General features: G+C 41.2%; 2 protein-coding genes across 6 annotated transcripts in view; one reads left to right on the forward strand and one right to left on the reverse strand.

Annotated features, from left to right (window-relative positions):
• The first annotated feature begins 6,327 nt into the window (after positions 1 to 6,327).
• Positions 6,328 to 17,163, forward strand: KCTD6 (potassium channel tetramerization domain containing 6). Of its 5 annotated transcripts, none has more exons than XM_081285413.1 (4): positions 6,598 to 7,649; positions 9,003 to 9,034; positions 13,616 to 13,685; positions 15,252 to 17,163. In XM_081285413.1, the coding sequence occupies exons 3-4, from the start codon at positions 13,659 to 13,661 to the stop codon at positions 15,936 to 15,938; spliced, it is 714 nt and encodes a 237-aa protein (XP_081141539.1). In that variant the 5' UTR covers positions 6,598 to 7,649; positions 9,003 to 9,034; positions 13,616 to 13,658; the 3' UTR covers positions 15,939 to 17,163. The 5 variants fall into 5 exon arrangements, with proteins under 5 accessions (XP_081141540.1, XP_081141539.1, XP_081141536.1 ...); XM_081285412.1 differs by lacking the exon at positions 6,598 to 7,649 and adding an exon at positions 10,165 to 10,333 and having other exon boundaries at positions 8,818 to 9,034; XM_081285414.1 differs by lacking the exons at positions 6,598 to 7,649; positions 9,003 to 9,034 and adding an exon at positions 6,328 to 6,584 and having other exon boundaries at positions 15,252 to 17,162.
• A 1,854-nt stretch (positions 17,164 to 19,017) lies between these two features.
• The window catches only part of ACOX2 (acyl-CoA oxidase 2), a 30,774-nt gene continuing 26,116 nt past the window's right edge, over positions 19,018 to 23,675 (reverse strand). The window contains exons 14-15 of the mRNA XM_081284443.1: positions 22,736 to 22,868; positions 19,018 to 19,158 (exon numbers count right to left, since the gene is read on the reverse strand). Of these exons, the coding sequence (XP_081140569.1) occupies positions 19,096 to 19,158; positions 22,736 to 22,868 (196 nt within the window). The 3' untranslated portion in view covers positions 19,018 to 19,095. The remainder of the gene's footprint in view (positions 19,159 to 22,735; positions 22,869 to 23,675) is intronic.

The following is a 23,675-nucleotide window of genomic DNA, read 5'->3' on the forward strand; positions in this document are numbered from 1 at the left end:
CCCCTCGGCTACCATTGTGCTGCGCCGATTCACCTACTTGGAGGTGATGGTTCCTGATGGGTTACCAGATGAAACACAAGATGCTTGCATTTATTTATTTTTGGTACGAGGGATGGAACTCAGGGGTGCTTAACCACTGAGCCCCATCCCCACCCCCTTTTTATGTTTTATTTAGAGACAGGGTCTTGCTAAGTTGCTGAGGCTGGTCTTGAACCTGCCATCCTCCTGCCTCAGTCTCCCAAGCTTGCTGAAATTATAGACGTGTGCCACCATGCCCAGCTAGATGTTGTACTTAGTACAATATTTGGGACATACCTATCTGAGAGCATTATTCGTTGTTTAACTGAACTCCACATTTAATTGAGCATCCTGTCTTCGTTTGCTAAATCTGGCAGCTACAGCTGCAGATGAATGAACCGGAGTTAGCTGAGTGAACACAGGGAAGGGCGTGCCTGCAGAGAGAACAGCATGTTCCAAGACCTGGAGGTGGGTGGGGGGGTCCCAGAGTTCATCTCAGGAACTGAACCTTGTCCCTTTGGCTTGAGTGTGGAGTGCCAGGGGGAAGGGAGGTGGTGGAGAAGAGGCACCAAACTGTCATGTAGTTGTTGAGTGTTGCTGGGTGCAATAGCACAGGCCTGTAATCCCAGCAGCTCAGGAGGCTGAAGCAGGAGGATCATGAGTTCAAACCAGCCTCAGCAATTTAGCCAGGCCCTAAGCAACTTAGCAAGACCCTATCTCTTATTAAAATGTAAAATAAAATATTAAAAAAAGGGCTGGGGATGTGGCTCAGTGTTTAAGCACCTCTGGGTTCAAGCCCCCATACCAAAAATAATAATAATAAGAAAAAAATAGTTGTTGAGCATGTGATAACTGTCAAGCACTGTGGAATTCTGTTCTTACTGCAGGGTGCTGTTCCAAGCCATAGATGCAGCCTATGCCTTCAGGGAGCTCACAGTGCCGCTGAGAAGCAAGGAGGTGGAGAGAGGGAAGGGCAGACCCTGTGTAAGTTATAGCTGGGGGACCTCAGCCTCTCTGGGAGGTTGGCAAAGGCCTCCTTGAGGAGGTGACCATATGCTGAAGAAAGAACAGAGACAGGCATCTAAGAGCTGGTGGAAGAGAATTCTAGGCCCAGGGAATGGAATAATGGAAGGCCCTGAAATGAGAGAGAGAGAGAGAAAATGAATATGAACGAGCCCTAGAAAGAGGTGAGCGGGTGGGGGAGGAGGCTGGACAATTGGGCTGAGCAGAGCACATACACCATAGCGAGTTTGAATTTGATCCTGAAGGTAAGGGGAGCCACTACAGGGGTGTAAGGCGGGCAGGGTGACACAACCCAGTTTGTGTTCTTGAAGGTGACTCAGGCTGGAGAGAGGAAGATGGACGGGAGGCGTGGGGGGCAGAGACAATGAGGAAGACCAGTGAGGGAGCTACTGCAGATGTCCAGAATGGACGCCTTGGTGGCTTGGCCTGGCGCAGTGGTGGTGGAGATACAGAGGGGGAAGGAGAAATGGATCCAGGCTGTGCTGAGGGGGAAGGCTTGGCAGGCTGGGTGCTCTGGCACTGGGAAGTGAGGGGGAGGCAGGAGCAGGCATGACTCAAAACTTCTGGTTTGGGCAGATGGAAGGATGGTGGCACCATTTGCTGAGCTGAGCTGAAGACTTGGGAGTTTCGGGGGTGGTGGAAGAGAGTTGTGGTTTGCGTATGTGATGGAAGAGGAGGCCGGTGGTGGACCATGGACTGTGAGGGAGGAGGAAGCCATGTGGAACAGGTGGAGCTGGGTTCCAACCTCCCCTCCCACACGGCTATGTGGCCTTGACTAATGACTTCACCTCTCCTTGCTTAGTTTTCTCATCTGTACCGTGGGATGGAGAGGCTAATCTGCCCGCAGAGTTGTGGCAAGGGTGTGTAATGGCAGCCTCTAAAATAAGTCCTGGTGACCTCGGCCCCCCAGTGTTCACGCCATCCCACACTAGGAGGGCTGGTGTGCAACACCAACATGATTTGGGTATGGCACTTTCAAGGCTGAGTTATAAAAGACATGGTGGCTTCTGTCATTTTCTCACTTAGATCACTTGCTCTGGGGATGTCAGCTGCCATTTGTCAGGGAAGACTCATGTGACAAAGAAATAATGCCTTCTGCTAAAAGCCACATGAGTGATATTGGAAGCCAGTTCTTTAGGTGGATGATGATGGTAGCCCCTGGTAACAGGTGGATTGCAAGCTCGAGACAGACCGTGCTGCTTCCAAATTCTTGACCCATAGAAACTGAGATGATAAATGTCTGTGGTTGTAAACGTCTACATTTGGGGATGATGTGTTACAGGCAATAGGTAACTGACACAGAGGGTGAAAGCGCTTAGCCCAGGGTTTGGCACCGTAGAATATTCAGGATCTGCAGCTCTGGAGTTCAGGCGACAGGGCTGGGCTGGAGATACGGGTCTGGGAACCTTTGCCTTAGTGGTAGTAATGGAATCCATGGAGGTGACTGAGCCAGTGCATCAGAGAGCAGCAGACAAAGAGGAGAGGATGGTCTTAAACACAAACCCGGACATAGCTGGGCCTGGTGGCCCACAGTCTATAATCACAGTGACTTGAGAAACTGAGGTGGGAGGATTATAAATTTGAGGCCAGAGCAGGCAACTTAGTAAGACTCTGTCTCAATATTTTAAAAAAGAGCTGGAGATAGGGCTCAATGGTAGAGTGCCCCTGGGTTCAATCCCCAGTACTTGGGGCAGGGGCATTAGTGGGGAGGAAAGAAAGAAAGAAATTTGGGCATAAAAGCCAAGCACAGATAGCATACACTCCTGTAATCCCAGCTGCTTGGGAGGCTGAGGCAGGAGAATATCAAGTTCAAAGCCAGCCTCCACAGCTTAGTGGGGCCTTAAGCAACTCAGTGAGACCCTGTCTCTAAATAAAAAATGTTGCTCAGTGGTTAGTGCCCCTAGGTTCAATCCATGGTACCAAAATAATAAATAAATAAATGGAATTATCAAATGGAACCCAGCATCATATTGAAGAAACTATATGTCACAAATGTATCCCAGGAATGAATGAATGGTTTCATAAAATCCATGATAATAATTTGTTTTATTAGGGGGGAAATTTTACATTTGATAAAATTCAGCACTCATTCATAGTAAAGCAGAATAATGCTTCCTTACACTAAAAAAAGGTTTATCAAAATCTATGACAAACACTATTGTTAGTGGTGGCACATTAGAAGCAGTGGAGAACTACTATCATTACTGCTATACTGTGTAAGGGAATTTAGCACAGAAAAAAACAAGTAAAAGGAAATAAAATAAAGCCAGGACAGGAGATGCAAACTATCTTTACTTGCAGACTCTATGATGTTGAGGATGAAGATGATGATTTTTGGGAATTGGGGATTAAATTTAGGGGCACTCAACCCATGAGCCACATCCCCAGCCCTATTTTGAATTTTATTTAGAGACAGGGTCTCACTGAGTTGCTCAGCACCTCAATTTTGCTGAGGCTGGCTTTGAACTCGAATTCCTCCTGTCTCAGCCTCCCTAGTCGTTGGGATTACAGGTGCGTGCCACCGCGCCTGGTTCTATGATTATTCACACAGAAAATTCAAGAGAACTTACAGACTTATTAGAACAAAAAAAAGTTCATTAAGTTTGATGAATAAAAAATGATTTGACAAACCAATTTTATCTCAATATCCATAAGCAAATGATGAAATATAAATATATATGATAATATAATTTACAATAACTGTCAAGCCTTTAAGGAATTGATCAGACAAAAAAAAAAAAAACCCACTGACAAAGTTAATCCTCTGCAGTCTTTATTTCGGGGAAACAAAAGACTTGAAAGAGTAGATGACTTTTTCAAGGACACCATTAAACTGGAAGCAATTTTGAATTTTCAGTGACCCTGAATCCTAGAGATCTAAGTCTTGGGTAATTTCTGTTTTGTCCTCTTGTAAAAAATAAAACTCATTGTTGGGCTGTGAGAATAGCTTAATGGTAGAGTAGGTATTGCTTGCAAAACCTTGGGTTCTATCTATCTTCAGCACCACGAAAACAAACACCATGTTTCAGTTTAGATGTGAGGTATCCCCCAAAAGCTCATGTATGAGACAGTGCAAGAACGTTCAGATGTGAAATGATTGGGTTATGAGAGCCTTAACCCACTCAGCAAATTAATCCCTTGATGGAGATTAATCAAGTAGTAACTGAAGGCAGGTAGGGGGTGGTTGGAGAAGGTGGGCATGGGGGGGTATACTTGTGGGGGATATATTTTGTATCTGTCAAGTAGAGTCTCTCTTTCTGCTTTCTGGAGCCATTCTCCCAGCTGCTTTCCTCCACCATACCCTTCCGCCATGTTCTGCCTCACCTCCAGCCCCAAGGAATGGAACCAGCTGTCTTTGGACAGACCTCTGAAATCATGAACTCCAGATAAACCTTTCCTCCTCTGAAATTGTCTTATCAGGTCTTTTAGTTACAGCATTGAAAAAGCTGACTAAAACACACCCCTACCACCAAACTCACTGTATTTTTCTGATTATAAATTCAATATCCATATAAAAGTATAGACAATAAGTAAAATTAAGAAGAACACTAAGAAGTAATAAGTCTTAGGCTGGGGATATAGCTCAGTTGATAAAGAGTGCTTCCCTCACATGCACATGGGCCCTGGGTTCAAACCCCAGCACCACATAAATAAATAAATAAATAAATAAATAAATAAATAAATAAATGTAATAAGTATCTAACATTTACATTTATTACCTGCACACTAAGATTAATGGTGGGGTGTTTTTCCTTTGAAATAACTGTCTATGTATATTTATTTATTTATTATTTATTTTGGGAATTGAATCCAGGGGTGCTTTACCACTGAGCTGCAACCCTAGCCCTTTTAATTTTTTTTTATTTTGAGGCAGGGTTTCAGAAAGTTGCTTAGGGCCTAGCTAAATTGCTGAGGGTGCTTTTGAACTGGTGATCTTCCTGCCTCAGCTTCCCACGAGGCTGGGATTACAGGTGTCTTTCATGGTGCCCAGCATACATATGTTTTTAAAAACAAAATTAGGGTTGTACCATGTATACTATTTTGTGTACTTATTATTTTCACAAACACTTCCCTGTATCCTCACCTAGTTTTTGTGAATATGTTAATGTACTCAGTGATGTTGATGAAGCATGTTATTTACTTAGCCTATCCATTGGAGTGTGTGGAGAAAATCCAAATATCAGATATGACTGTGATGATCCTATTGATTAAGTGTTCAACTTTGAGCTGGGCAGGGTGGTGCACTCCTGTAATCTCAGCTGCTCAGAAGGCTGAGGCAGGATGATTGCAAGTTCAAAGCCAGCCTTAGTGACTTAGGGAGGCCCTAAGCAACTTAGTGAGATCCTATCTTTAAATAAATAGGCCTGGGGATGTGACACAGTGCAGTGAGTTTAATCTAGGTTCAATCTCTGGTACCATAAAAAGAAAAAAGTTCAACTTTGAGAAGCACCTCTCACCTGTGCAGACATGAAATCCAGCTGAGGCAAGTGGTTCTCCTGGAGAAGGGAAACGGGCAAAACCAATATCATATAACTGGGAAAAGCATTTGGAAGGAGATCAATTAGCTTTAAGGCTTTAGGTATTCTTCACCTTTAGACATGGCAACCTCCACCAGCTCAACTAGGGCAGAGCTTCTAGCCTCCAAGTCTTTGCACGACGTCATTTAGGCTGTTGCAGTTGGCTTTGTCCTCTCCATCTGGCTGCCCTTGGCTCCTCTACCCACCGGGCCGGATAGGTGGCCCCAGGGGGTTCCTTAAAGTCCTTTTTATAGGGCGTGCTTCCTAACACAGGACAAGGCCAGGAGGGGCTCTGGACACATGCCGGGAGTTCAGATCTCCCTTGCCTACAGCATCTGAAGCAGGGGTTCCCTTCCCTTATTTCCACCGAAGTCTTCTAATTATGCCCCTCTCAACACTAAACATCTTATTTTGTCAACTAGCTGTTTCCTTGAGTCTTGGAGCCCGCCGTGATTTTGGTGGCCGCTGTACTCCCCAGGCTTGGCACGTAGTGGGTAGGGTCCATACAAGTTTGTGAAATGAATGAGGAGAAACACCTGTGGAGACACCAGCGCAGAGCACACAGCGTAGAGAGGGCACAGACTTTGAGGGCGCGGGAGTGGGAGGACCCGGGGTTGCAGGCGGAGGCGGGGAGCGGGGACGTATCCTGGGCGGGGCTTAGATAGCCGGGGCGGAGCCTTGGGGCGGGACTGGCGCTTTGGGGCGGGGCTTCGGGGCTGCGGTGCAGCCCGCCTGACCACTCCACTCAGGCTGCGCTTGCTGAATTCCCCCGACTGCCGGGCTCTCTGGCTTCCGTGGCCTCCCGCCCGCGCCGCCGTTAGGGGGCGCCCGCGCTCGTGGCGCCGTAGCTCTGCTGGGAAGGCGCCGCCCGCGCTGGGCAGCTGGAGCCGCAACTCCGGGCGCCGGCTCAGTCGTCCCTTCTGCCGCCGCCGCCGCCACCGCCTCCGGGCGCGGGCTCGCTCGTCCCCGCGCTCGCGCCCTCCGGCCGCCGGCATCTCCCGGCCGGGCCGCCGCCGCTGTCGCGCAGTGAGTGGGGCGGGCGCAGGGCTTACGGGGCCCGGGCACAGGAGGGCCGGGGATGGGGAGAAGCCGGCGCCCGGTGGCTAGGGGAGCGGAGCTGAGAGGATTGGGCAGGGACGCCTGGAGCCGGGAGGTGGCGGGCCGCGCTGAGGGGACCGCGGGGGAGCTCGGGCCGCGCGTCCCGGGGCTGGCACGAGCCTGCGGCGAGGCTGCCCTCGGCCGGGCCTGGGCGGGGATTCCGGGGCCCGCCCGGCATGGACGCGCGGCCCCGCGGGCCGAGGTTCGGGGCTCCGGTGCGCGCCCCTCGCCCGGGCGGGGAGCATCGCCCGCTCCGCGCCGGGGCCGGGTCGGGCTGCGGGCTTGGCTCTCGGGGCGACGGCGAAGCGGGGGCCCAGACGGGACCCCTCTGGGTTTGCTCGGAAACGCTGTGTTTTGGGGGGTGGCGCTTATTAGCTAGCGCTTGCCCTAGTTTAAAGCGTGAGGAAGGAGGGGGCTTCTGAGCCCTGCCTTTGGGATTTTCTGGTCTGAAGAGACACACGGATTGCAGCCGAGTTCGTGGCTCAGATGCTCAGATTTGTGGAGGTCGTGGCATTTCTCGTGCTTGATGTCAGAGGGGATCCGTGACCGTGGTCGTGGGGAGCCCCTGCAGCACCTGCTGGGCTGACGGTGTCGTGGAGGCTGTGTCTGGGGGTGGGACCGGGAAATGAAACGTGACAGAGATCCTGTTTAGATATTCTGCTGAAGTTATCGGGTTTCTTCGGTTCGAGTATACCAGTTCTAGAACAAGTTGATAAATCCAGTTTTGAGACTTTGTGAGAGAAGAGATTTGGGTGGCAAATAGATTTGGGATCACCCCAAAGGCTAAGAATGTGTTTGGGGTAGCCCAAATATCTACTCGTTCCCATATCATCCTGGCATGTTCATTTTCTTCGCTGCCACAAATGCCCTAGCACGAGAAGGATCCTGGAATAAGAAGCTGAGCTAGCACAGGCCCGAGCCCCAGATTGAGCTGTTTTCAAGTGAACAAACGTGTAACTAGGAAAAGAATGTTTTTATGAGCAGGGGTTGTTGGTAAGTTGAGAGAACTTGCTCTTTAATTGAACACCATCAGTCAATATGGGGTACTTGATTTTTTTTTGTAGTGTCAAGTATCAAGGGTCCTGTGGTCAAGATAGTCATAGATGCCATTGCTAAGTTTTGTGATTCAAATAGTCATAAATCATATTTTAACCAAAGCATTTACTACATAAAGGAGTCCCAGGTGAATCCTGTGAATCTTTCCTGTGTCTTGGATTTTGATATTTGAGGGCTATTTAAAATGAAATTCACATATTTATTTGCATTTGGCTTTACCTGGGAGATAATCCTGAGTCATGCTTTAGAGAAGTTCCTTCTCAGATCAGACATTCAGATGTCTGTGCTCTGTAAACACTGGACTCTGCCCTTTACCTGTAGCGGACCTGTCTGGAACTCTGGGGAAATGTGGTCTTAAGGACATTGGAAGCACACTGAGGCCATCACCACTTTTTCACCCTTTCTGCATGCCTATGCTCTAAATTACTTGTGTTCACATTCTCAAATTTCTTTACCATAGAAATTTTGTTTACGCTACTGCCACAAGTATTTTCACATTGGTATAATACTTATTTTATATTCATGATCTTGTTTATTTTCTCCATTTCCCCAAAGAAGAAGCTGGGCATATGGGTGGTTTACTCAGGGTCTCATAATAATGAAGCAGTTGGAATTCTGGTCCTTCCCTTCTGGTAGTCAGTTCTCTTTCCTTTGCACTGCCTGCATGTGACTTCAGAACCCTACTCCTGGGCTGTTGCACTATAGGCCAGTTTTTATATTCATTTAGGGTTTAAATGGTCTAATTACTTTTGGGAGAAGTGATATTATTTTATCTCATGGAAACTGAGGATAAGAGGAATTTATGATTTTGTGACTCTTTGACAGTTCTTTAGCAATCAGTCACTTTTTAACCTAGATCTCCTCTCTTCTAGACCACATGGTTGAGAGAGGAGAAAAAAGAATTACTTAAGAAAAGATCCAGGTTAGGTTATTATCCAGGGCTGGGGCGGTGGCTCAGTAGTAGAGTGCTTACCTAGCATTTGTGAGGCACTAGGTTCGATTCTCAGCACCACATATAAATAAATGAATAAAATAAAGGTCAACCAACAACTAATATATATATATATATATATATATATATATATATATATATATATATATATATATATGAAAAGATCCATTTCTGCATTGGTTGAGTTAGGGCTAATCTAACACCGTAATCACATTATCCTTGTATGTCTGGCTACTTGTGCTGGCTTGTATGTGGATGTTAACCCAAAAGACTCCTTTAGATGTCGCTGAACTAGTTACTATAAAAAGTATTTCATTTTCAAACTCCCACATTTCAAGAACAGAAACTCAGTACAAAGGCAATTTTGAAGGTAAGTATAGATGGAGAGACTTTATTGAGTCCTGCCTTCAGAATGCCAGACACAAAGGTTTCAGTAGAAAAGCATTTTAAAGGGCTATCTGGAAACTCTGGGAAGGTAGTAGTTAGAGATTTTTCTTATTACTTGTTCAAATTTGGACGTTTATATTGCAGTGTATAGAGTAATATATAGGAGTAGGATTTTTGGCCCTGCGGGATTCTTAGTCGGTAGCAGAAAAGATCAACCCAGAATTTTGGATTAAATTTAGTTCATTATAACTCATAAGCCTGTAAATGCAGTTTTATTGTGGTAAGGAAGGTGGCATTTAGGGGTTAGTTTTTTTTCTTTTTAGTTGTATATGGACACAATACCTTTATGTTTATTTAGTTTTTTTTATGTGTGCTGGAAATTGAACCCAGTGCTTCACGCATGCTAGGCAAGCCTTCTACCACTGAGCCACAACCCCAGTCCGTGTTAGGTTATTTTTTAAGCTAATAACTTATTATTGGATTGTGTGTTCTCTAGATTTTCTACCTTAAAAAGTCTGTAATTTCTTTTTTAAAAATATTTTAGTTGTAGAAGGACATAATACCTTTATTTTTATTTATTTATTTTTATGTGGTGCTGAGGATTGAACCCAATGCCTCCTGCATGCTAGGCAAGCACTCTACCACTGAGCTACAACCCCAGCCCTCTGATTTCTTTTAAACTTTTGAAAGTTCTTCAGTATGTTTTCCTTAACTGAATTACTGCAAACATTACACTGTCTAACCTTTTAAGAATAAACATAGGCAAATTTTTGGTGATGATTTATAGACTTTGGGACAAGAATTTATTTTCATCAAAGGTCAGATCTTTTCAGATGAACTGATTTTTACCAGGTCAGGAAGTGTTGTGTTTTGAATTTTATAATTGTGCTTGGTTGCTTTCACTGTCTTTTAAAACAATCTTTAGTAAGGAAAATCACCATAAAGAGAAATTTGTTGTTGTTGTTGTTACCCTTAGAATCTCCGTTCCTCACAAATTATCTGACATATAAGATTTTTCTTTACCTTCATCAAATGAAACAGGCCTATTTGATGCCCATTTCAAGGTCTTTCTTATACTGCCTGTCTTGTGGTCACTTCTCATTAATCCTCCAGGGAAGACTGCAGAAGAGAGAAAAGATGAAAAGCAAATGAATCATTTTCTAATTGTTAGCAGCTCTGGAAAATGATTTGGTAGAAGAGATTGAAGCTATTCTGGAAATTCTTTTGGATTGCCTCTGATATGTTCTGAATAATAGCCATTAATTCAGAATCCAACTATTGGGTAAGCAGTAATCTTCCTGGCTTTTTTTTTTTTTTTTTGGTTTCTTGCTTTATCAGAGCATCTCTACTTAGGACATTTAGAAACAAGGAGTAGAGGTAAAATTTAATATTTCTTCCCCTTTGAACTCTTTAATGAGCAATTTGATTTTTTTAGAATTTAGTTATTGTTATTGGAAGTGACTAACCGTGACTGTTCTTCAGTTTGTTTTGATGAATCTTATACACAAGTATAGGAAGACTTTTGGATGCTTTTTAAGAAACATGGGCTTATGTAGATTTCCATAATTGCTTTCCTAAATTATTAAGTTTAAAGTTTCTTTACATCTTTATACAGATTCTGGGCTTTTGCTGTGGAACAGATTTATGAGTATCATCAAATTTTCTTTTATGACTGCTCAAGAAATTACCCTGTTTTGATTTAGAAGTAAAAAAGAAAAAAGAAGGAAAGAACTAGAAATAGACCTTGCCTAACAGTATAACATCAGTCTATTGGTATTCCATTTCTCATTTAACAATTAGGATATTGATGGATTGGATTCTTTATGTCACTTAAGTTCTTTGTGTCACTCCATTTCTCATTTAACAATTAGGATACTTAACAATTAGGATTGAAGTTCTTTATGTCACTTATTCACACTAGTGAGTAGGTTTCTGCCTTTTAAAAAAATTTTTTTTTCTAGTTGTAAATGTGACTTTAATATTATTTATTTATATGCGGTGCTGAGGATTGAATCTAGGGCCTCAGACATGCTAGGCAAGTGCTCTACCACTGAGCCACAACTCCAGCCCCAGGTTTCTGCCTTTTTAAAACTTAGATTCAGAGGAATTTTTACAGACCCTTTATGACTGGTTAGGCTGAGTTATGTACAATTGTAAATAAATCCCTAGTAGGTGGATAGGTTTAATAGGTAGTTATAGAGAGTCTAAAATTAATCTTTTTCAATTTCTTGGTTTTGGGGATTCTCGTTTTTCAATATCTGTTCAAGGAGGGTATTTATGGAAAGATCTAGACAAGAGTCCAGAAAACCCAATACTTATTCAGTTACTTCCCATCTGTGGGTCTTGAACAAGCCACTTAATCTACTTGGTTTCTCTATTTTGCATCTCTAAAATGGGGGCAGTAATCTGTGCTTGGATTATTATATCAGCAGTGTTGGGGGGTGGGAAGATGTACATATCATTGTCTATTTAAATTGCTTCTTCTTTCTGGAATCCCTTCTCAGGTTGTGCAAATTTTCTTTGTTCCACTGAGTGAGCTCTTTCTTTATTTTCTGATTTGGAATCTTGGACTTTCCTCCTGCAGGCTCTGCCAGTCCATCTCTGTAGCACTTCGGAATTCTGTACTTCGGTTGCGTGTTGCCTTCTTTTGTAGATTGAAGGCTCCATGAGAGCAAGGGTGGCCTTTTCCTGTTTCTGTATATCTTGCACATATGCTCCCTCCCCCTAGTTGATTCAAAATAAATGTTGGTTGAATGATCAATTATTGAGGTATTAGGAAATAATACTTTGAGTGACAGGGAATGCCAAAGATGAGCAGAATTTACCAGGACTTCCGAAGGTCTGGCCTTTTCAGTTGCACAGTTACTGATTTGTTGTTATCAGTATCAGCATGAGATGCTGGCAAGACAAGTTGGTAAAGTTCACTTCTTGGTTCTGTTTACTTCAGACACCATTTATGAAGCAAGTCAGAGGAAAACAGATTTGTCACAGCAGCCCTGAATTTGACATTTGTTCCATTTCTCACTCAGTAGCATGTCTGTATCCAACTGCTGAGTGTAAAGAGTAAAAGCTGCACATCCTCTGGTCTACATTTTAGCTTGTTTGCTTTGAAGAATTTGCAAGGTGGAGAAATAGATGCTTCAGGCTCTGATTTCAGCCCATGCTGTGCTATGCAAATGTTCTCTACATGCCTGAGTGACCTTTTGAGAAAGAGCCTTTGTGATCTTTTGTAGCCAGAGCTTGTTCTGGGAATTGTGTGCCAGATTCGTCTAAAAGTGGGAAAAGTGGATCTGTTCAAAGACTGCATTAAAAAAAGCCGATGCTTTTCCTGGATGAATACGGAGAAGTCCGTGTTTCTTACCATCTCTTGCCAGTGCTTTTGAAATTTGCTCTACAGTTTGCTTTGCAGGTTGATTTGGGGAATGGAGTGTGTGAGAGGGAACTGACTAAGGCTGGGAAGTGTGTAAGTGCTCTTGAATTGTAGATAAAAATAAATTGAAACTGGCATCATTAGCATATGGGTGTTTATTAGTGTCCTAAGGCTGGCTCTCTAGGAGTGCTGGCTAACAACTCTGACCCCAATCAGAAAGGTTCTTTTTGTCCCAAATAGGGCTCTACCAATTTGTCATTTAAATTGCTTTCTTTTTGTTTTGATTATTCATGAAGATAAATACCTCATTATTAAAAGTATAACTTGTTTTTTATATTATACAATAAATATTATTCTGATATATTTCTTTGGAAAGTGATACTTGTATCTTGGGAAATTTATTATGTTTAATGCGTTTACTGAGATGTTTAATTTATGCTGATGAATAGAATTTTCCTTTTTGTTTTCATACTGGGGATTGAACCCAGGGGCATTTTACCACTGAATTGCATCCCAGCTCTTTTTATTTTTTTTATCCTGAGACTGGGGTCTGGCTAAATTGCTCAGAGTGACCTCAAACTTGGAATCTTCCTGCCTCAGCCTCTGGAGTTGCTAGAACCACAGGCATGGCCACTGTGTCTGGCTTTCCCCTCTCTCTCTCTCTCTCTCTCTCTCTCTCTCTCTCTCTGATACTGAGGATTGAACCTAGGGGTACTGTTGACCACTGAGCTACATCTCCAGCCCTTTTAAAATATTTTTGATTTTTGAGGCAGGGTCTTGCTCAATTGCCCAGGCTGGCCTCTAACTTGTGATCCTCCTGCCTTTCTCTTAAATGACCTTTCTGAGAAAGACCATCATAGGTTTGTACCAAGATAAGGTTGACTAGTTAACCATAATATTCTTTTATAGACATTCTAAAAACTGACTTTTAGAGAAGAGAGAGAATTTGAATGGCTGATTTACTTCTATGCTTCTCCTTTTACTCCCAAGTATAGGATAGTTCTCTGTTTTGGACAGGCTCTCAAGATGCCCATAGAGCGCCCTGCCTGGTCTTTGCCCTGTAGTAGGCTTTAGTTGAACAAAGACAAGTAGTTTTTCTGGTGTTTGGCCTGCTCTGTTAGGTGAGAGAACCTTTTTTTTCTCTGTTTTCATAACTGCTTATTCTATCGTATGTCCTTTTTTCTCTTTCCAAAGTTTTCCTGGAAGCTGGGCTCCTGAAAACGCAGCACTGGAACAGATGGATAATGGAGACTGGGGCTATATGGTGAGTAGTTCTTGCAACTGCACTCTGAAGGCTGGAAAATTATTTTTGTACCTCCCCCCCCCTTATGTAGCCTTAGATATAACACATCTTACAAGAATGCAAATTAGGAACTTGTGCAACTCCTTCTCCCTTCAATTTGTTTAGATGTATTTTTTTGGAGGGGGGTGTTGTTTTGTTTGGTGTTTTAATGGAAGCAGACTTAGTATGGACTCTTAAAGCAACTTTTAATAATCATTTATTTGAGAGAGACATCCCTTTTTGATCTTTAAAGTATGTTACTCTTAAACTTTATGGAGTGGTGATACTAAAGGATCTAGTAGGTGATGGAGTGGAGGACATTTTCTTGTGGCTAGGGAGATGACAGTTGAGAATGTGCCTCTTCCCCTTTTTGTGTGTTCCTGTGTCTCCCTCTTTTTCTCCTCCTCTGGTAATATTTTACTTTCCTAGTATCTGAACTTACCTGCATCTTGACTTCTAAGAGAAAGATATGTGTTATTTAAAGGGTTTTGTTTCTCACATTAAAGGTCAGATTATAATATTAATGTTACAAATGTGAATACACTATCAAGTAATGAAATTTTAAAATTACTACTACTCTTCCAGTATGTGTTGGTTTAGTGGCTAGGTTGTGTTGACCCAGGTGTGTGTGTGTGTGTGTGTGTGTGTGTGTGTGTATTTAAATATTCATTTTCTTTTTAGTTATAGGTGGACACAATATCTTTATTTTTTTAAATTTGGTGCTAAGGATTGAACCCAGTGCTTTACCTCTAAGCCACAACCCCAGCCCACCCAGCAGTATATTTCAACTTAGTGGTTGACACTCTTATTTCCATAAAAAAGTTATCAAGATTAGGTATGCACAAAGTTTTATTTTTAAAGTTGATTTTATGATTTGTTCTTTTTTGAGTGGGGAAACCTCAAAGAAATATTAAAAGTAGATATCTTTACATTATCAGATAATTTTATTTATCCTATGTTAAATTGAGCTAAGAAAACTGAAGATCTTAAAAAAAAAAACCTGAAAAAAAATGAGTGTATTTTAGTTTTTCTTTTGATTTTCTGTGACCCAAACACTTAGATACTGGTCCTGAAACTGTATGGCTCTGAAGTCATGCCCTTGATTATTAAGTCTTTGAAGAACTGAATGTATCCTTCTTTCTTCCCCTCATCCCTGCCCTCCACCAGGGATTGAACTGAGGGGACCTTTACCTCTGAGCTCCATTCCAAGCCTTTTTACATTTTATTTTGAGACAGAGTCTCATGAAATTACTGGTGCCAGCCTTGAACTTGGGATCCGCGTCTCAGCCTCCCAAGTCTCTGGGATCACAGGCATATGCTACTATGCCCAATTCCTTCTTTCTTTTCTATTGAAGCAAATGTTAGATCCCTTAATCTGTGTGGGCTTGTCATTGAAAGTAAAGCCATTTGCATTATAGGTTTGTCAAATATGTTATAGTTTAAAGGAATTTTAGTACTAGCTTTGCTTGTTACTTTTAATTTTCTTAATTTGTCATAGTTAGGATTTACAAAATTTCAGGTGACTGATTATCTTTTAAAAAATTTCAGATGACTGACCCAGTCACGTTAAATGTAGGTGGACACTTGTATACGACGTCTCTCACCACACTGACGCGTTATCCAGATTCCATGCTTGGAGCTATGTTTGGGGGGGACTTCCCCACAGCTCGAGACCCTCAAGGCAATTACTTCATTGATCGAGATGGACCTCTTTTCCGATACGTCCTCAACTTCTTAAGAACTTCAGAATTGACCTTACCCCTGGATTTTAAGGAATTTGATCTGCTTCGGAAAGAAGCAGATTTTTACCAGATCGAGCCCTTGATTCAATGTCTCAACGACCCAAAGCCTTTGTATCCTATGGATACTTTTGAAGAGGTTGTGGAGCTCTCTAGTACCCGGAAGCTTTCTAAGTACTCCAATCCAGTGGCTGTTATCATAACTCAATTAACCATCACCACCAAGGTCCATTCCTTACTAGAAGGCATCTCAAATTATTTTACCAAGTGGAATAAGCACATGATGGACACCAGAGACTGCCAGGTTTCCTTTACTTTTGGACCCTGTGATTATCACCAGGAAGTTTCTCTGCGGGTCCACCTCATGGAATACATTACAAAACAAGGTTTCACGATCCGCAACACTCGAGTGCATCACATGAGTGAGCGGGCCAATGAGAACACAGTGGAGCACAACTGGACTTTCTGTAGATTAGCCCGGAAGACGGATGACTGATCCCCAGCGCTGGAGAAGTTCCTGGAAACTGACTCTCCTGGAAATGGAAGAGACTTTTTTTTTTTAAAATCACAATGTGGGCTTTTTTTTTTTTTTTTTAATATTTGTATTTATTTGAAGGCATTGAGAACTGAGAAGGAAGTTTTATGCTTTAGCAGACTCTTCCATGTTTTGTTTCCTTTACCCTGAGTATGCATGTGCCTGTTCTGAGTCTCCAGATACCTTTTTTATAAAAAGAAGTCTGAAAATCATTATGGTATATAATCTATCCTTAACAGAGCTTTTTTTTTTTTTATTACAGTGCTAAAATGATTTCTGATAAAATGGTCCCAAATAACTAGAAGGCTAAAAATACAGGAATGAAAGAAAAAGCAGAATACTCATGATGCCTTTGAAAAAAAAATCAAATATCATGTAGGGTGACCTAGTTTCCAAACCAATAAGCAGTATTAAAATAAAGGAAAACTGTTCCAATCATTTAAAGGTACTTATTAAGTACTGCTTTTCACAGTTATGACAACTGTTACCTTCTATGCATATAAATCAAGCAACCAAATATCTGTAGCCATGGAAATGTCTGACTAGAAATATTTATATTGGATTCTGAATACAAAATGTCCCTGTGGTAGAAATCTTACTTCTTATGCCTGGTGCAGTATAATTCCCAAGTGTTCTGTCTACCAGGAAAAAAAAAAAACCTAATAAAAAATGAAATAAGAAAATTAGATCTGTATTTATTGGTGGTTGTTATTACTTAAAGGAGAAAAATCATATTCATTGTCTGAAGTATGCATTGTTTATGTCCTACTCTTTGAGAGGACTCAATGGAACCTTAGATTGTAGTTTATAAGAACTCTATTGTGTCATTGAAGCAGGGATGGATAGAATTTGTCTCAAAGTCTAAAAGAGTGCATATTTGAATGGTGAACGTGCTATTTGACAAAGTTTCCATTGGCACTTATATTAAAGATTACAGATTTTTCTTCAGTTGTCATAGTGCTGAATATGACTCATTATTTCAGTTTTGTCCTAAGCACGGGGACAAGAATGACTAGCTATTTTATCCTCATATATTGTGGTTACCCACAATTGCATGTTATTATCAAAGCTAAGTTTATTTCTAAAAAGAAGAAATAAACTGTTGTAAATGAAGAAGAATCTGGGATAGTTGGGGAAATGTATGTAATTTTGTTTATTTCATTGTAGTCTCTCCGCCCCCCACCCCCCACTGGAGATTGAATCCAGGCTTCATGCATCCTCAAAGCTATATTCCCATCCCCCCCTTTTTTTTCAGAGAGAGAGAATTTTAATATTTATTTTTTTAGTTATCAGCGGACACAACATCTTCGCCTGTATGTAGTGCTGAGGATCGAACCCAGGCCGCACACATGCCAGGCGAGCGCGCCACCACTTGAGCCACATCCCCGGCCCCTCATCCCTTTTTATCTTACTTTGAAACAGGGTCCTGCCAAGTTGCCCAAGGTGACCTTGAATTAGGATCCTGTTGCCTCAGCCTCCCAGGTAGCTGGGATTACAGGGATGTACCATGCCACTGGCCTGGCCTGGTTCTGGTCTTATTTTGCATTTGATTCTATTTCTTGAAAGTTACTCACAGGAAGGATTGTGTTAATTATAGTGAGACTTCTTGGTTTGCTAGCACACCTTATAAAAACGGAAGGCATGTAACTTCTGCCCTGTTTTCTAAGGGAAGAGTGGAACTCTTGAGACTCTGTGCCCTGGAGCAGGCAGGTCACTCTTTTTCTCCTCTTCTCTGTGAAAATATTCCAAGATTCTCTCTATGAAAAGATAAGAACATTTACTTTGCTAACTTTTCCCCATGTCTTCCTGAAAATTTATTTTAAGATTTGATAAATTACCAGAAACCTGTAATCAACCCATTTTCACCATCTTCAGACTAAGATTCCTTAATGTTGTTGACAAGTTGCTCTGATTTTGGTAAATTGATGTACTAGTTCAAGGCTACCACTTTAGAAGATTGGCTCTCATTTCAAATTGAGTGATGGTTGAAAAAAAAAAAATCCCCAACTGTTTAGTTGATTACTGTTGGTTATTTTATAACTTGTATCTCCAACTTTGTAATAGTGGTCGAATGTATTTCTCATAGGCAGGGTTCTCCTGTTTTTAGAAAGAGATCAATATGAAGTAAAACGATTGTAATTAAAAATAGTTGGGGAAATAGGAATATACTAGTTGCTCTAGTTGCCCAACTTACTGGGGATATTTGGTAAATTTTCTCAGGTTTACTAATTATTAATAACTAAAGGATTATTTATATGAGTAAATTGGGAAAAGCAGCTGCTGAAATTTTTATTCAATTTCATTTGTTAGTTGATAATTTGAGTGTTTTATCTAGTTGGGTAATTGGAAATGGTATGAAAAAATGTCCCTTGATTATGTTCGGGTAATTTTAAACTATTGTGTCTGTTTCTATGAAGTTTCTGATCATTCTCACTGCAGAAGAGGTTGTTTTTTTTTTTTTCCCCTGTGCTGGGGATTGAACCCAGGGCCTCTACAACTCATGCTAGGCAGGTGCTTTACCACTGAGCTACATTCTCAGCCCAGAAGAGTTGATTTTTAAAAGTTGATACTTCAGTGCATTCTTAGGGCTTTGTATTTTATTTAGGTTACACCAAGCATAGGCATTTCTGGAGGACAGTGTGTTGGAATGTTTGTGTCCTTTTAAACCTGAGGATAAATGCTAAGTGTAGCTCAGTAGTGGAGCATTCATGATGCCTTGGGTTTGATCCCCAGCCAAAAGAGAGAGAGAGAAAAACTGATTTGGCTTTGCTATATCTGAAACAAAGGTCTAGTACAAATGCTACAAGTGGATATGGTCTCCCACCCACCCGCTTTATTTTCTTTTTTTTTTATTGTGGGAAATTTCAAATATCCAACAAACGGTAGAGAGAGTAGTGTAGTGAACACCAAAATACCTACCAAGTGACCAAATTTAATAGCTCTTCACGCCCCCTTTTTATAGACTATTTTGAAGTAAATCACAGATTATATCTCATAGATACTACTTCAGACTATGTCTAAAAGATGACTCACACACATATATGTATATCAATTTTAATTTTGCCAATATATGCAAACCATTGTAATGCTGCTTGCTCCTTGGTTACTGTTGGTTATTTCATAGCTTGGATCTCCAACTTTGTAATAGTGGTCGGATATATTTTTCATAGGCAGGGTTCTCCTGTTTTTAGAAAGAAATGCATTATTAAGCCAAAATATTTCTGCCAGGATTAATGATTTTTTTTTTACTTTCAAATTTAATGTTTAGCTTCAGAAAAGTAACATTCCATAAGATTCTTAATTTCTCGAATTATTTTTTAAATTCATTTTGTGTGAGCATATGGAGAAACATTTTTCCAAAGGGCACCCTTCCTTTCTCATTGCAGCTTTTAAATTGTGAATGCAGGTGGCCAATTTAAAAAAAAAAAAAAGAAAGAAAAAGAAAGGTAAACCAAACAAAACAGCTTATCTTTGCTTTTGGAATTTAATACAAATAAAAGGCCTGACTCTTTGAGGCTCTTTGAAATTGAACATGAACCACAAAACAAGAAAACCAGAAAGCAGAATCAAGTAAGCAGTATTCTATGTCTGAATAGGTTTTCCCATTGTTCTCTAATGCAATGTCTAGATTCTTTATAGAGTTCTAGCCTCATCTTTTATAATATTTACTTGGTTTTGCCTGTTTATGCGAAAACTGTAAGCTTCAGGGTCTGTGATTCTTGTTCTCCACTGGTTTTTGTTTGTTTGTTTGTTTTTGGTGCTAGGGATTGAACTCAGGGCCACTTAACCACTGAGTCACATCTCCAGCCTTTTTTATTTATTTTGAGACAGGGTCTTGCTAAATTGCTTAGGACCTCAATAAGTTGCTGAGGCTGGCTTTGAACTTGCAATCCTCCTGCCTGAGCCACTGGGATTATTGGCATGTGCTGGTGTACACACCTCCACTGTATTTTTAATACCTATAAGTTTCTGGCACCATAGTATAAGCTCAATAGACACTTCCTGGATGCAGGAATGACTAAGTCAATAGATGTGTTTAACACACCTAACTTCTACAAGGGCATATTTTTACAATAGAATAATTGGGGAATAATAGGATTCATGATTTGAAATTGTCCCCAGTGGCTCCTTTACTCCTTGTCTCCATAGGGAATCTCTTAGATGTGAGTTCATGTAGGGAGGGGGAACTGTTTGTAGTTTTCTTTGGGGAAGCTGGATTGAAATAGCATCCAGGTTGGGCAGAAAATCAAAAAAGCAGAAACCATGGCTAGACTAAACCAAGAGAGAGCACACCATCCTGTCCAGGGAGAAAGCTCACCATAGCCTGCCCCAGACAGAAGAGACTCTTCTGTGATTTTAAGACATTCAATTCAGCACAGCACTTTACTTTCAGTAGAAAAGCCACTGAAATACACTCCCATTTGTACTTGTGTATCTACATGGCATATTTCAACATAGCTGCTGTTTTAATTTGTTTAAAATACTTGTAATGTGCCTTTTTTTACTGTGCAAATGAGGGAAAATGTCTCTTTACTGCAGCTTCAAAATTATCTATATTAGGTCAGAAAAATACACTTTAAAAGTTCTGGTGGTTTCTATAGGAACCAGAAATGTATTGTAAAATCATGTGGCAATATATTAGTGGTCAAGTGATTGTCATTTTGATTAACTGGAAACAAGGTCATTTGTAACCACACATTCCTAAATTGCTATGCATGAAAGAGTCATATTGCTGTTCCTGTCACCTTTTTAGCAAGGCAATGTATAGTAGGATATGAGAGTCTGCTGCATTTGTTTGCAGTGGGCTCCTTTGTCTGTGTAGGTTATAAAGCCATGGTCATTTATCCCATAAATGTGGTGTGTCTACTGCATGACAGGTTCTGGAGTTAGGCAGGGGAAGGCTCCACCCTTACTTGCCATCAGGCTGAAGAAAAGTGAATGGGATGAAGTGCATCAGTATTTTACCACATCTGTTTAATGCCGTGGGTCAGTCATACCTCATTTAGAAAAGGCTGCTCTCATGTGGTATCCAGATTGAAGTCTTTAAAAGTGAAAAACAAGAACGCCCCCACCATTCTTCAGTGACCATGAGAAATCTGGAGAACTGGAATGTTTCCTGTGTTTTCAGTAAAACTGGACTGAGCTCTGCGTGTCAGCATTTCCTATCAGGTAAACAGCAGGGCAGGTTCTTTGGACCATCAAAGGGCATATGTATATCTTTGGACCATAAGAACTAGGCTGGGCTAGGCAGACTGCTTTATTTTTATGTCAGGATTTAAATGTTAGAAAGGAGAGATGACTGTAAAAGAAACACTCTGGAAGTAGGCAAAATGTATTAAGTAAGCAGTAAATATATTTTCCTTCAGTAAATTGTTTATATTTCCTTGTAGATTTCAAAGAATGCCTTTCTGGGGATGGGGATTGACCGAACAGATTGGCCACCTGAGAGCTGTTCTGGGGGTAACTGGTTATGTTATAACTTCAGAGGATCATGTTAAATTAAGCTATGAGGTATGACAGTACAAATTGTTAAGAGCAAGTCTAACACTGTGCCAAGTGTGAATGAAAGCCTGGGAACTGCCAATTTGATGAGCTGTTAAGACACCTTTTTTTTCTGAAATTGGACTGAAGAGATAGAAAAGCAAGTGTTACCATGTGAACAACATATTTGCATTATACATCTCTTTTTTTTTTTTCTTGGTACTTGAGATTGAACCCAGGTGTGCTCTACCACTTAGCTACATCCTCAGCCCTTAAAGATTTTTTTTTTTTTAATTTTAAGACACAGCGTTACTAAGTTTGCCCAGGTTGGCCTTGAATTTGCAGTCCCCCTTCCTCAACCTCAGAGTCTGGGGCTGATATAATAGGCGTGCGCCACCATACCTGGCTTTACATGATAAATTTTTAAAAATCCAGCACTACAAAAAAAAAAAAAAAAAAAAAAGATCTGTGTACCTATAGACTTTTTGTTTTGACTATCTATCAGGTTTGCTGTTAAACACTGGTTCCCCACATTCTTAACTACAGAATTTATTTCCTTGTTCCAGTTAATGCATTTATTGACATTTGCAACTTATCCCAGCTAGGCTGGGCACAGTCTAGGACCCTTGCCTTAAATAGTTGGGATTTTATGAGTCCTCCCTCTCTTCTTGCTGTTAAACATGTAGAGTGTTCTGGTATTCTCTCCCAGGAGAGCTGGGGATCTTGTTGCTGTAACCTTTGTAATTGTCATTTTTGTGCCTCTGCTGGCTACCGTGGCTTTGAAGCAGACTTCTATGCTCCTGAGATTGCCAAGAAGAGGCATCTCTGCAGGCAGTCAGGTCTGAGTGAGACACCCCCTCAAGCTTCCTGTCACCTCTGAATGCCCACTTTCATCTACAGAACACTGAGAGTTAAAAGACAATATAAGATGGTTAAGTCACTGCTGTGATTTATCTTCTTATTTTTGTTACTTAAAAGCCAGTTTGCCACTGTGTATATATGCTCTTGGGTACGTCAAGGCATGATTTAGAGCTTCAGCTTCCCTCCTAATTCCCTTTACTAAGTTCTGAGCAGTGCATCTGCTGATTACAGTTCCTGCCAGGCCACACTCCTACTGCTGGTGTCTTTAATGTATTCTCTAAAAATATTTTAAACAGACATTCTGTATCAAGCGATTTTCAACTTAATGAAAATCAATGAAAATGGGAAAACAGAGGTGTATTTACTGCTTGTTCTCTGCTCTCTTACATAATTTATAATGTGTTCCACTCGACTACCTGAGCATTGCTTGGTGACTCCCGAGCCCACTGGAACAGACGTCCATAGACATTTCCATCATAACAGCCAAGTGCTGAATTCAAACACTGGTCGGTGAAGTCAAATGCATCAGTTAACAAGATAGCATCCTTCCTGAGACAGGAAACAAGACTGTGAGTATTTTGGATGTGCTTACAAATCTAATTAATCTAGAGTGACAGATAGCAACACCTAATTAGAACTTGCATCAGTATTCACTTTTTGAACAATTCAGCTTTTTTTTTTTTTTTCATCAATTATACATGCACAGTATAAAGAATCAAAAGAGTTCTTTAAGGCTTGCTATTTAAAAAACAGCATATCCTGGTCTCTCTCCTAGAGGCAGTTTCAAGAGGCTGATATTTTGGTGTTTTACTAAATACCTGGTTTGTATTGCTAGCAACTTTAAAATAATTTTTTAAATTTGTTCTTTTTAGTTATACATGACAGTAGAGTGCATTTTGATATATCACACATACATGGAGTATAACTTCCCTTTCTTGTGGTTGGACATGATGTGGAGTTTCACTGGTCATGTGAACATAGGAAAGTTATGTCCGATTCATTCTACTGTCTTTCCTATTCCCATCCCCCTCTCCCTGCTAGCAACTTCTTGATGGTTCAAGTGTGGATGTTATATGTTGACTTCCCATTACAGAAGATAAGGATTTACTTTGAGCATCTTTCTCTTCACCCCTTCCTCCCCTCTCCCATACTCCCTTCCCTTGGCTTTCCTGCCTCCTAATAAAGTTGTAATTTTGGCCAGACCAAATCCAGTGTTGACATTCTGTTGATTATACGGCATTCAAGCTTTGGAGGTAGCTAGGTACTGTCCTTAATCTGTCTTGGATGATTCCTCATTGTTATGACCTCCCCACCCCCACCTATTTAATGTCTCTCATGCCCCTAGTGGTCTCATTT

Source organism: Spermophilus citellus, assembly GCF_964194105.1.
Source record: "Spermophilus citellus genome assembly, chromosome: 3".
NCBI classification, from domain to species: Eukaryota; Metazoa; Chordata; class Mammalia; order Rodentia; family Sciuridae; genus Spermophilus; species Spermophilus citellus.